The 12,176-nt window shown below is 36.0% G+C and overlaps 1 protein-coding gene across 1 annotated transcript in view; it reads right to left on the minus strand.

The window, feature by feature from the left end:
- Nucleotides 1-12,176, minus strand: part of EFCAB13 (EF-hand calcium binding domain 13) — a 136,794-nt gene that overhangs the window by 117,057 nt on the left and 7,561 nt on the right. Inside the window, 2 exon segments of the mRNA XM_047707365.1 lie at nt 297-411; nt 8,449-8,609. Coding sequence (XP_047563321.1) covers nt 297-411; nt 8,449-8,609 — 276 coding nt within the window.

Raw genomic sequence — 12,176 nt, forward strand, 5'->3', positions numbered from 1 at the left:
GAAGGAATGACTAGGTCATTGTTATAATACCGGAAGTATTAACAGAGAGCACCTTTATTTCATAAAAATGAAAGTCTAATGGAGGAAAAGGGGGAAAGGGGTTCTTTGTTATATTAAAAAAAAAAAGGAAGAAGAAGAAAAGGAGGAAAAGGGGGAGGATTGAAAGGGAGAAGAGGAAGAAGTGGAAGTATTTCAGATTGTGACATTTCAATACTTGAACTAAAATGATATGCAATGTCTGAAAGCCAAAAGCAACACTCAAAAGTAAAATAAGTATTTCCAGATCATTAATTTACCTCAGTCCTTTTAGTATGCAATTGTCCTTGTAAAGTTTTCTCTCTCTTGACATTTTCTTCTCCTGAAAAATCAGAGAATTTTTCTTCTCCACACAGGAATACTGATGTTGCGTTCCTAAAATGCACATAAAATGGAGTAATTCCTGAATTAGTTTTTTTTATTACTTTTTGTTTTTCATCTTTTATTTGCAGAACTTTTCAAACATATACAAAAGTAGAGTAATGTGATGATTTTCCCATGTACCCATCACCCAGCTTCAATAATGGGCAATCCTATTTCATCCAGATACTCCCATTTCTTATTATTTTGAAGCAAATTCCAACATTATATTATTTCATGTGAAAAAATTTTAGTATGAATTTCTAAAAGGTGTTTTTTTAAATATATTTGGAACACAATGATGACACCCAAAAAATTAACAATAATTTCTTAATATTACCAAACACAGTCAGTGTTCAAATTTCCAACTGTTTCATAAATATCAAAAATTTTTAACACTTTGCATCAGGATTCAATAAGGTCCCCATTACAGTTTGTTGATGTGTCTTTTAAATCTCCATTTATCTATAGGTTCTCCTACCATGTCTTTTATCATCATCAAGATCATCATTTCCAGGCAATTTGTCTTATAGATTTCCCAGTCTAGATTTTGCTAATTGTATTACCACAGTTGTAGGATTTTTTTAAAAGATTTTTATTTATTTATTTGTCACAGAGAGAGAGAAAGAGAGAGAACGAGTGCACAGACAGGGTGAGTGGCAGGCAGAGGGAGAAGCAGGCTCCCCACTGAGGAAGGAGCCCCGTGTGGGATCATGACCAGAGCCAAAGGCAGACATTTAACTGATGAAGCCACGCAGGCATCTCTGGTTGTAGGATTTTAAAGATGTAATAGGATTCACAGTTTTTATTTGTTTTTTCAGTAAAACCACCATACAGATGCTGGTGTTTTCCACTGGGAGGTATATAATGTAACAAGTGGTTTTCTAATTGTGGTATTAGCCTCTATACTTATACATAATAACTAGACTCAGCAAATCATCAGGGACTATAAAATATTTATACCTAAAACGATCATTCCTTCTTCACTCATTAGATATTTCTATAAAGAAAAACTTCCTCTTGGGTATTATTTGGTTACTCAGTGGTATAGTTCATATAGAAAGGTGGGATAATTACTTTATTCTTTTCCTTTATTTACCACTTTTCATAACAATGACTTGGGTCACTTGTATCCTCCATTAGTGACAAAATAATTTTTATACTATTTTTGTACCCTTGGATTTACATATATTAAATTCATCTTACTTCCTTGTAATTATTACCCTTATTGACACCCTAATTGTCACATGTATGGTGGGAGTCTCTTTAAGTAGGCTCTTGAGTCCTTTTGATGCATCTCTGATAGGAGTCTTTATTAGTTTCCTTATTTCTGTAGCACCAGATGCTCCAGGCTCATGTGTACATTTCCTTTCCCAGACATGCACTTCCTCTAGGGCACTGTGTGTCCCCAGGTGTTAACCTATTTTACACAGTTAATAAAATAAAGTAAAGGAACACTCCACCACCTCCCATTCCTTCCTTGCCTTTTGTCATCTAACACAAAGGAATAGTGAGAATCCCCCTGAGACTATCAGCAGATTTGTCAGCAGAAACCTGCAGGCCAGAAAGGAGTGGTATGATATATTCAAAGTGCTAGGGGAAAAAAAACCCTGCCAACCAAGAATACACCACCTCACAAAGTTGTCCTTCAGAATGGAAAGACAGACAAAGAGTTTTAAAGAAAAAAAAAAAAAAAAAAAAAAAAGTGAAAGGAGTTCATTACACTAGATTCGCTTTTTAAGAAAGAATGTGACTTTTGATCTCGGGGTTGTAAATTCAAGCCCCACATTGGGCGTAGAGATTACTTAAAAATTTAAAAAAGAAATTTTTTTTAAGTATATTACTAGAGAAAAATTACCAAATCACAAAGGAAGAGAGCAAGCTAAAGGAACAAAGAAATTATAAAACAGCCAGAAAACAATCAAAATGACAAAGGTAAGTCCACACCTATCAACAGTTACCTTAAATATAAATGGACTAAATTCTCCAATCAAAAGACAGAGTGACTGAATAGATTAAAAGAAAAAAAAAAAAGACTCAAATATATGCTGCCCTCCAGAGGATCACTTCAGCTTTAAGGACAAGTATAGACTGAAAGAGAAGAGATAGAAAAATATATTCCATGCAAATGGAAACCAAAAGAGGGCAGGGGTAGTATATTTACTTTAGACAAAATAAATTTCAATACATGTTTTTAAGTCAAAAACTGTAACAAAAAAGTCATTATATTATGATAAAGGGATGAATTAATCAAAAGGACAAAGCAATTGTAATATTTATACATCCAACATAATAGCACTGAAATATATAAAACTAGTATTAATATATCTGGAGAGAAATAGACAGCAATGCAGCAATACTTAGAGACACTTCAATACCCCACTTTCAACAATGGATAGATCAACAAGACAGAAAGACAAAGGGAAACATTGGATTCCAACTACATCATCGACCAGATGGACCTATAGGGACAAACATATAGAGAACACTCTATCCAACAGCAGCAGAATACACATTCTTCTCAAGCATATATGCAACATTCTCTAGAATAGATCAATTGTTAGGCCACAAGTCTTTTTTTTTTAAGATTTTATTTATTTATTTGACAGACAGAGATCATAAATAGGCAGAAAGGCAGGCAGGGAGAGAAGGAGGAAGCAGGCTCCCCGCTGAGCAGAGAGCCCGATGCGGGGCTCAATCCCAGGACTCTGAGATCAACCACTGAGCCACCCAGGCACCCCCAAACAAGTCTTTAAAACCTTAAGAAGACTGAAATCATATCAAGCATCTTTTCTGACCATAAAGGTATAAAACAATAAGTTAATTACAAGAAAAAAACTGGGAAAAAACACATATGTAGAGATTAAACATGTTCCTGAACAACAAATGGGTCAAAGAGAAAATCAAAAGAGAAATTAAAAAACATCTGGAGACAAAGTAAATGAAAACATGACATACCAAAACTTACTGGATGCAGCAAAAGCTGTTCTAAGAGAAACATTTATAAAGATAAATGCCTATATAAGGAAAAAAGAAAGATCTCAAATAAATAGCCTAATTTTATACCTCAAGGAACTGGAAGAAAGAAAAAAATTAAGCCCAGAGTTAATTGAAGAAAGGAAATAACAAAGATTAGAGCCAAACAAGTGAAACTAAAAAGACAATAGAAAAGATCAAAAAAGCTAAGAGCTTATTTTTTAAAAAGATAACCAAAATGAACAAATCTTACTAGACTAAGAAAAAAAGAGAAGACTCAAATAAATAAAATCAGAAAAAAGAGGAGACATTCAACTGATAACAGAAATACTAAACATCATAAGAAACTACTATGAATAATTATATGCCAACAAATTAGGTAACCTAGAAGAAATATATAAATTTCTAAGTTTCTAAAACCATGTAAGAATGAATCATGAAGAAACAGAAAATCTGAAAAGACTAATTATTAGTAAGGAGATAGAATCAGTATCTATCTCCTAACAAAGAAAAGTCCAGGATGGCTTCACTGGTGAATTCTACTAAATATTTAAAGAATTAATGCCAAATATTCTCAAACTCTTCCCAAAAATTGAAGAGGAAAGAACACTTCCAAACTCATTTTATGAAGCCAGCATAAGTCTCAGCATAGCAAAGCCAGAAAAGGACACAACAAGAAAATAAAACTACAGCCCAATATCCCTGATAAACATAGATGCAAAAATTCTCAACAAAATACTGGCAAACCAAATAAACATTAATTAATGCTCTAGTGGGATTTATTTCTGGGATTCAAGTATGGTTCAACATAGGCTAATTAGTAAATGTGATACAGCACAGTATAGGGAAAACCCATTCCTCTGTTTCTCCTTTACTCTCACATTACTACCATACTCACAACACTTCTGACACTAGATGTGTGAGGTACCCCCCATCCCATGAAGCAATTCTCTGCCACACCAGCTGGGTGTCCTACAAATTAACTCCATTCTGACATGATCTACCTGAATATACTGTCAGATTCCACAGGTTAAGGGCTCAGTCCCACAAGACTGCCCCCAACCTACTTGTGGAGTCACAACTCTGATAAGTTATAAATCAGAGATTCCTACTACAAGGCCCTCCTTGGATTTGATTACTTTTCCAGAAGAGCTCACAGAACTCAGAAAAATAGTTACTTATGTTAACAAGTTTATTTTTCATATATGATAGAAGATCCAGATAAAGTCAGATGAAGAGACACATATGGCAAAATCTGGGAGGATCTCAGCATAGGAGCTTCTATTCTTCTGGAGTTAGAATACATCGCCCTCCTGGTATGTGGATGTTTACACCAACAAGGAAGATCTCTGAACCCCATACTGCCGAGATTTTTATGGAGGCTTCCTCATGTAGGCACGATCAATTATTAATTCCATTTCCAGCTCTTCTCCCCCTCTCTGGAGAGATTCTGGGTTGGTGAACACATCCACAAACTGGGAGGGTGACACACCCCAACTCCAAGAGGACAAAAGCTCCTGTGCTTGGGACGCTCCCAAATCTCACTTTGTGTATATCTTCATCTGGCTATTCACCTGTATACTCTGTCATATCCTTTACTAAACTGGTAAACATGAGTGTTTCCCTGAGTTCTGTGCAATGTTGTAGCAATTAATTAAACTCAAAGAAGGGTCATGGGAACCTCTGATTTGTATCTAAATCCAACAAAAGTTATGGGGAAATTGGGAACTTACTACTTGAGATTGGCATATAAAGTGCATGTGGGGGAGGCAGTCTCATGTGACTGAGCCAACTAACCTGTGAGATCTGATGCTATCTCTAGGTAGATAGTATTAGAATTGAGTTAAATTGCAGGACATCCAACTGGTGTCACAGAATAGCTTAGTGTAGGATACCACACATCTGGGTGTCAGAAGTGTTATGAGTATGGTGGTAGTATGATAGTAAAGGAGAAACATAGGAGAACTGAGGTTTTTCCAAATAACCACATTAACAAAATGAAGGATAAAAATCATATGATCATCTCAAAAGATACAGAAAAAACACTGATAAAGTGGGCGCCTGGGTGGCTCAGTGGGCTAAGCCGCTGCCTTCGGCTCAGGTCATGATCTCAGGGTCCTGGGATCGGGCTCTCTGCTCAGCAGGGAGCCTGCTTCCCTCTCTCTTTCTCTCTCTCTGCCTGCCTCTCTGTCTACTTGTGATCTCTCTCTGTCAAATAAATAAATAAAATCTTTAAAAAAAAAAAACTGATAAAGTTCCATTTTCTTTCATGATAAGAGATCCCAGCAAAGTGGGCATAGAAGGAATATACATCAACACAATAAAGGATATATATGACAAGCCAGAGCTAATATGATACTAAACAGTCAAAAACTTAAAGCTTTCCCTGTAAGATCAGGAACAAAAGAAGGGTGCCCACGCTCACCACTTTTCTTCAACATAGTATTGAAATCCTAGCCAGAGCAATTAGGCAAGAAAAAGAAATAAAGGCATTCAAATGGAAAGGAAGAAGTTAAACTGTCTCTATTTCCAAATGATATGATCTTTTATATAGAAAACCTTAAAGACTCTATCAAAAAACTGTTAGAAATGGGGCTCCTGGGTGGCTCAGTCGTTAAGCATCTGCCTTTGGCATGGGTCATGATCCTGGAGTCGTGGGATAGAGCCCTGCATCAGGCTCCCTTGCTCAGCAGGAAGTCTGCTTCTCCCTCTACTACTCCCCCTCCTGTGTTCCCTCTCTCACTGTCACTCTTTCTGTCAAATAAATAAACAAAATCTTTAAATTTTGTTTATTTAAATAAATTTTTGTTTATAAATAAATAATTTTTTTTAATTTTTATTTTTATTTGTTTATAAATAAATAAATAATTTTTTAAAATTTATTTTATTTAAATAAATAAACAAAATCTTTAAAAAAAAAACCTGTTAGAACTAATAAATAAATTCAGTAAAGTTGCAGGATACAAAATCAATATACAAAAATCAGTTGCAGAAATTTCTATAAACTAACAACAAATCATCAGAAATAGAAATTAAGATAACAATCCCATTTACAATATCATCAGAAACTAAAATACTTAGAAATAGATTTAACCAAGGAGGTGAAAGATCTGGACACTGAAAACTATAAAATATTAATTAAAAAAATGAAGAAGACACAAATTAAGTGGCAGTATATTCTGTGTTTGTGGATTGGAAGAATTAATATTGTTAAAATGTCCATACTACCCAAAGTAATCTATAGAATCAGTGCAATTCCTATCCAAATTCCAGTGGCATTTTTCACAGAAATAGAACAAATATTCCTAAAATTTGTATAGAACCACAGAAGACCTCAAAGAACCAAAGCAATCTTGAGAAAGAAAGAGCAACCCTTCTAGAACATAGGCAGTAAACTCTTTGACATTGGTCTTAGCAATAATTTTTTGGATTTGATACCAAAAGCAAAGGCAACAAAAGCAAAAATAAACAAATGTGATAATATCAAACCAAGAAAGTTTCTGCACAGCAAAGGAAACCATTGACAAAATGAAAAGGCAACCCATGGAATGAAAGAAAATATTTGCAAAACCACATATCTGATTAATTAATATTCAAAATACACAAGGAATTCATGCAACTCAATAGCAAATAAACAAATAATCCACTTTAAAAAGTACCTGCATAGACACTTTTCCAAAAAAGATACACAAATGGCCAGCAGGTACATGAAAAGGTGCTCAACATCACTCATCAAGAAAATGCAAATCAAAACCACAATGAGATATCACCTCACACCTGTTAGGATGGCTATTTTCAAGAAAAAACAAGTATTGGAAAGCATGTGGAAAAAAGGAAGTACCTATTTACTGCTGGGGGGAATGTAAATTGGTGTAGCAACTATGAAAAACTGTTGAGTTTCCTCAAAAAATTTAAAATGTAACTACGATATGATCCAGCAACTCCACTCCTGGGTATATGTCCAAAAGCAATGAAAACAGGATCTCAAAGAGATACTACACTCCCATGTTCACTGCAGCATTATTCATAATAGCCAAAATACGGAAACAATCTAAATGTCCATCAACAAATAAATGGTTAAAGATGTTATATTACTCTCCCTCTCACACACACATACACACAAAAACTGGAATCTACCCAGCCATGAGAAAGAAGGAAATCCTGCCATTTGTGACAACATGGATGGACCTGAGGGCATTATGTAAAGTAAAATAAGTCAGACAGAGAAAGGCAAATACTGGATGATCTCATTTACATGTGGGATCTATTAAAAGCCAAATTCAGGGGCACCTGGGTGGCTCAGTCAGTTAAGCCCCTGCCTTCAGCTCAGGTCATGATCCCAGGGTCCTGGGATGGAGTCCTGGTATTGAGTCCAGCATTGGGCTACCAGATGCTCAGCAGGGAGTCTCTTTCTCCCTCTCCTGCTGCCCCTCCCCCTTGCTCATGCTCTCTTGCTCATGCTCTCTCTCTCAAATCTTTTTTTTTTAAAAGCCAAATTCACAGAAACAGAGAGTAGAATGGTGGTTTCCAGGGGTTGGGGGTATGGTAAATAAAAATAGGGAGAGGCTGGTAAAAGGTTATAAAACTTCAGCTAAAAGATAAATAAGGTCTGTGGGTCTAATGTATAACATGATGACTATAGTTGATGATACTGTATTACATAATTGAAATTTGCTAAGAGAGTAGAACTTAAATGTTCTCACCAAAAATAAATAAGTAAAAGAGGTAAATATGTGAAATGAGTAAAAAGTGTCAATCATTTCCCAATGTAAACATATGTTATCACACAGTACATTTAAATATATTACTTAAAGACAAATTAACAGACATATGGATAATTGCTCTCCTATAACTGGAAATCTATGATGGCTTATAGGTTTCCACAAAGTTGTGAGAGAAGTGAGAAAAAAATGAAGAGAATGGCTATCTAGGAATTAAAACTATACCTCTGAATGAATGGCCACAAATATGCATGATCCTCTACATTTTAATACATTAGGAGAACTTATGAGCTACATTTTTTATTCTCTCAAACTTACAGAAGTATAATTCAACTAACTTCAAAGTTTAACTTACATTTTTTTGTGTTCTAGTCTCAAATCCCTAATTTCATGTGAAATTCTCTTCTGCGTTGCTTTAGAAAACTTGACATCTTTCTTGTTATCAGTATGTCTTGATGACAGGTTGGTTGCAAATGAATTACAGCCATGATCTGATAAACTGATATTTTCTTCTGCCTGGGGAGCAACCAAGATCCATAGTCAACTATGTTCTCTTTCCACATATAAATTAAATATGACATTCTGGGTAAAATCATTCATTGTAGATCAATATTTTCTCTAAAATGATGCTACCAAAAGAATTTTATTAAAAAGGATTTAATTGGGGGCGCCTGGGTGGCTCAGTGGGTTAAGCCGCTGCCTTCGGCTCAGGTCATGATCTCAGGGTCCTGGGATCGAGTCCCACATCGGGCTCTCTGCTCAGCAAGAAGCCTGCTTCCCTCTCTCTCTCTCTCTGCCTGCCTCTCCGTCTACTTGTGATCTCTCTCTCTGTCAAATAAATAAATAAATAAATAAAAGGATTTAATTATTAGTGCATTAGTCCAGATTAGGTACATATTCTAAATGCCACCAACTATCTTCAGTGCATTATGCAGCTATAAAATGCCCAGCATTCATGAATGTATTTAAGGGTTGTTGAATCTAGTTTTTAAGGCATCTTTAAGCTTACTTCTTTAAATTAAAAACTTCTGCTCCATTAAAGACTCTCAAGAGGGTAAGAGGACAAGGCACAGACAGAGAGTAAATATTTATAAAAGATATCTGATAATGGGCTTTTTTTTTGTATATTCAAAAACATACAAAGAACTCTTAACTCAATAATAAGAAAAAGCACAACCCAAATTAAAAATAGGCAAAAGATTGAGGTGCCTGGGTGGTTCAGTTGGTTATGCACCCAATTCTTGGTTTCAGCTCAAGTCATGATCTTTGGGTCATGAGACTGAGGCCCACAACAGGCTCCATCCTGGGCATGGAGCCTGCTTGGAATTCTCTCTCTTCATCTCCTTCTGCCCCTGTCCCCAATGGCACATGCTCTCTCTCAAAAAAAAAAAAAAAAGGCAAAAGATCTTAATAGACTCCTTACCAAAGAAGATATACAGATATCAAATACATGAAGAGATGCTTGGCATCATGTCATTAGGGAATTGCAAATTAAAACATCAAGATACCACTATATCTATTAGAATGGCCCAGATCTAAAATACTGACAAAGCCAAATGCTGGCAGGGATGTGGAGCAAGAGGAACTCTCATCCATTGCTGGTGGGAATGCAAAATGGTACACTTAGAAAAACAGTTAGTCTCTTACAAAACTAAACATACTCTTACCATATGTTGCAACAATTGCACTTACTGGTATTTACCCAAAGGAGTTGAAATCCTATATGCACACAAAAACCTGCACACAGATGTTTATAGCAGCCTTATTCCTAATTGCCAAAACTTGGAAATAAACAAAATGACCTTCAGTAGATGAATGGATAAATGAACTGTGGTACATCTAGGAAATGGAACACTATTTGGCACTGAAAAGAAATGAGCTGTCAAACCATGAAAAGATGTAGAGGAACCTTAAATGTGTACCACTAAGTGAAAGAAGCCCAACTGTCAAGATGGCATGCTGTATGATTCAAACTATATGATATTCTGAAAAGGCAAAACTACACGGACTAAAAAGACCAGTGGTTGCCTGTGGTGAGGAGGGGTGGGGAAAGTTGAATAAGCAAAGCACAGAAGATACATAGGTCAGTGAAACTATTCTATATGATATTATAATAATGGCAATATGTCATTATCCATCTTTCCAAATTCATAGAATGCACAACACTGAGTCAATCCCAATGTAAACTATGGACTTTGGGTGAAAATGATATGCCAGGGTAGGTTCACCATAACAAAAGTACCACTGTGGTGTAGAATATTGATACTGGAGGAGGCTGGAAAAGCATAGGGGCAGGGGGCGTATGGGGGCTTTCCACTCAATTTTACTGTGAATCTAAAACAGCTCGAAAAAATAACATCTATTGAGAAAAAAAAAGCAGCTATATTACTTCTAAATAGATAGCCCCCCCCCAACAAAAAAGAAACTAGAGCCTAGAAGCAATGAACATGTTTAGAAAAAGAGGAATGAAGTTAGAAATAAACTCTTTTGAAATCTGGCTGTTTGCTTAAAACAACTGGAATGCAACTAGTTGATCTAAGGTCTATTAGTTTTTAACCCCTGAAAAATTAACACAGGCAATTTATAAAGTAGATCACCAAAGGAGTTTAGGGAACTTCTATTTCTGCATAAAATGGAAATGAAGGGAACTACTTCAGTGACTTATAGGGTCTGCATATATTTGTCTTACAACAGAGGCACACCTTTAACAACTTGCTTCATAAAAAGGCAATCTGATTTGCTGCCTTAACAAGGTGTTTATTAGGAACGATGAAAAGTTTCCTAGAGGCATTCAGAAAAATGACTCAAAAGAAAAACCAGGAAACTAAAAAGAGGAAGATCTAAAAAAGAGAGGCAAAAAACCTGTCATCAAAGACCAGATGCACAAAAGTGGTCAAGTAGTGAACAGAAACTTTGATGATAGAGAAAATGAAACAACTTCTGAAACTCTATGGTTAATTAAAGATGTAAGAAGTATAAACTATATAGCCTATGGAAGACAAAACAGGTATGGTATGTTAACATTGTTAATTATTTTAATTTTAAGAATTCATCTTCAAAATTAAGTTATGAGGCGCCTGGGTGGCTCAGTGGGTTAAGCCGCTGCCTTCGGCTCAGGTCATGATCTCAGGGTCCTGGGATCGAGCCCCGCATCGGGCTCTCTGCTCGGCAGGGAGCCTGCTTCCTCCTCTCTCTCTACCTGCCTCTCTGCCTGCTTGTGATCTCTCTCTGTCAAATAAATAAATAAAATCTTTAAAAAAAAAAATCAGGTTATGAGGGCCCAATCAACAAAGAATTAGGTATAAAAAGGTGGAACAGGTTAATATGTATATCACAAACCTTGGTACTTCGCAAGAAGCCTTGGGGGTTTTTTGTTTTGTTCTGTTTTGGATTATAGTATAGATACATGTCTTACCTGGTGGCACCAAATCCATTAAAAGCATAAATTTAAAAGGGTAAGACTCTCACTGGACAGCACTGAGTTCTACCTGAGTCCTATGCTTCCAGAAAACAGTGAAAATTAAAGGGATCCCCTCACCCTTTTGTCTTCTGGAAAATGGCTTACTGCAAAGAACCCTTCCTCATATGCTTTAGATAAAACTCACAGATGACCACCTTGTTTACCTATGACAAAGCCAAAATTCCCTTTCTTTCCTTCATGCATGATGAGTCAAAATGTTTAATCCCACTGACTAATCAGAGCAAAATGCTTATGAGCCAAAATTGGCTAAGCTTCTCTTCTTCCTCCTGGCCCCTAAAATACTCTCTGATCTATTTATCCAATCATGCCATTCTTTCATTCCACTTCCCCACATCCAGTTCTTCCTAGCCTTGTTGACTCCTGTCTATTAAGGGAAAAAAAAAAAAAAAAAGCTCTTTTTGCCTAGCCCTTGAGATGTTCGCAGATCTTCTGGTCACAGCTTTCTCCCTGTTTTAATAGTCCCTCCTCCTGCTATTTCAATAAATAGTCCCTTTTCCCTCTCACAATAATCCTTTCGAATAAAGTCTCTCCTTACTAAGTTCAGGTTTGTTTTTTGTTTGATACAATACTGGCCAATGGATAAGAGTACCCCATGAATCACA

This window comes from Lutra lutra, chromosome 16 (genome assembly GCF_902655055.1).
Source record: "Lutra lutra chromosome 16, mLutLut1.2, whole genome shotgun sequence".
NCBI classification, from domain to species: Eukaryota; Metazoa; Chordata; class Mammalia; order Carnivora; family Mustelidae; genus Lutra; species Lutra lutra.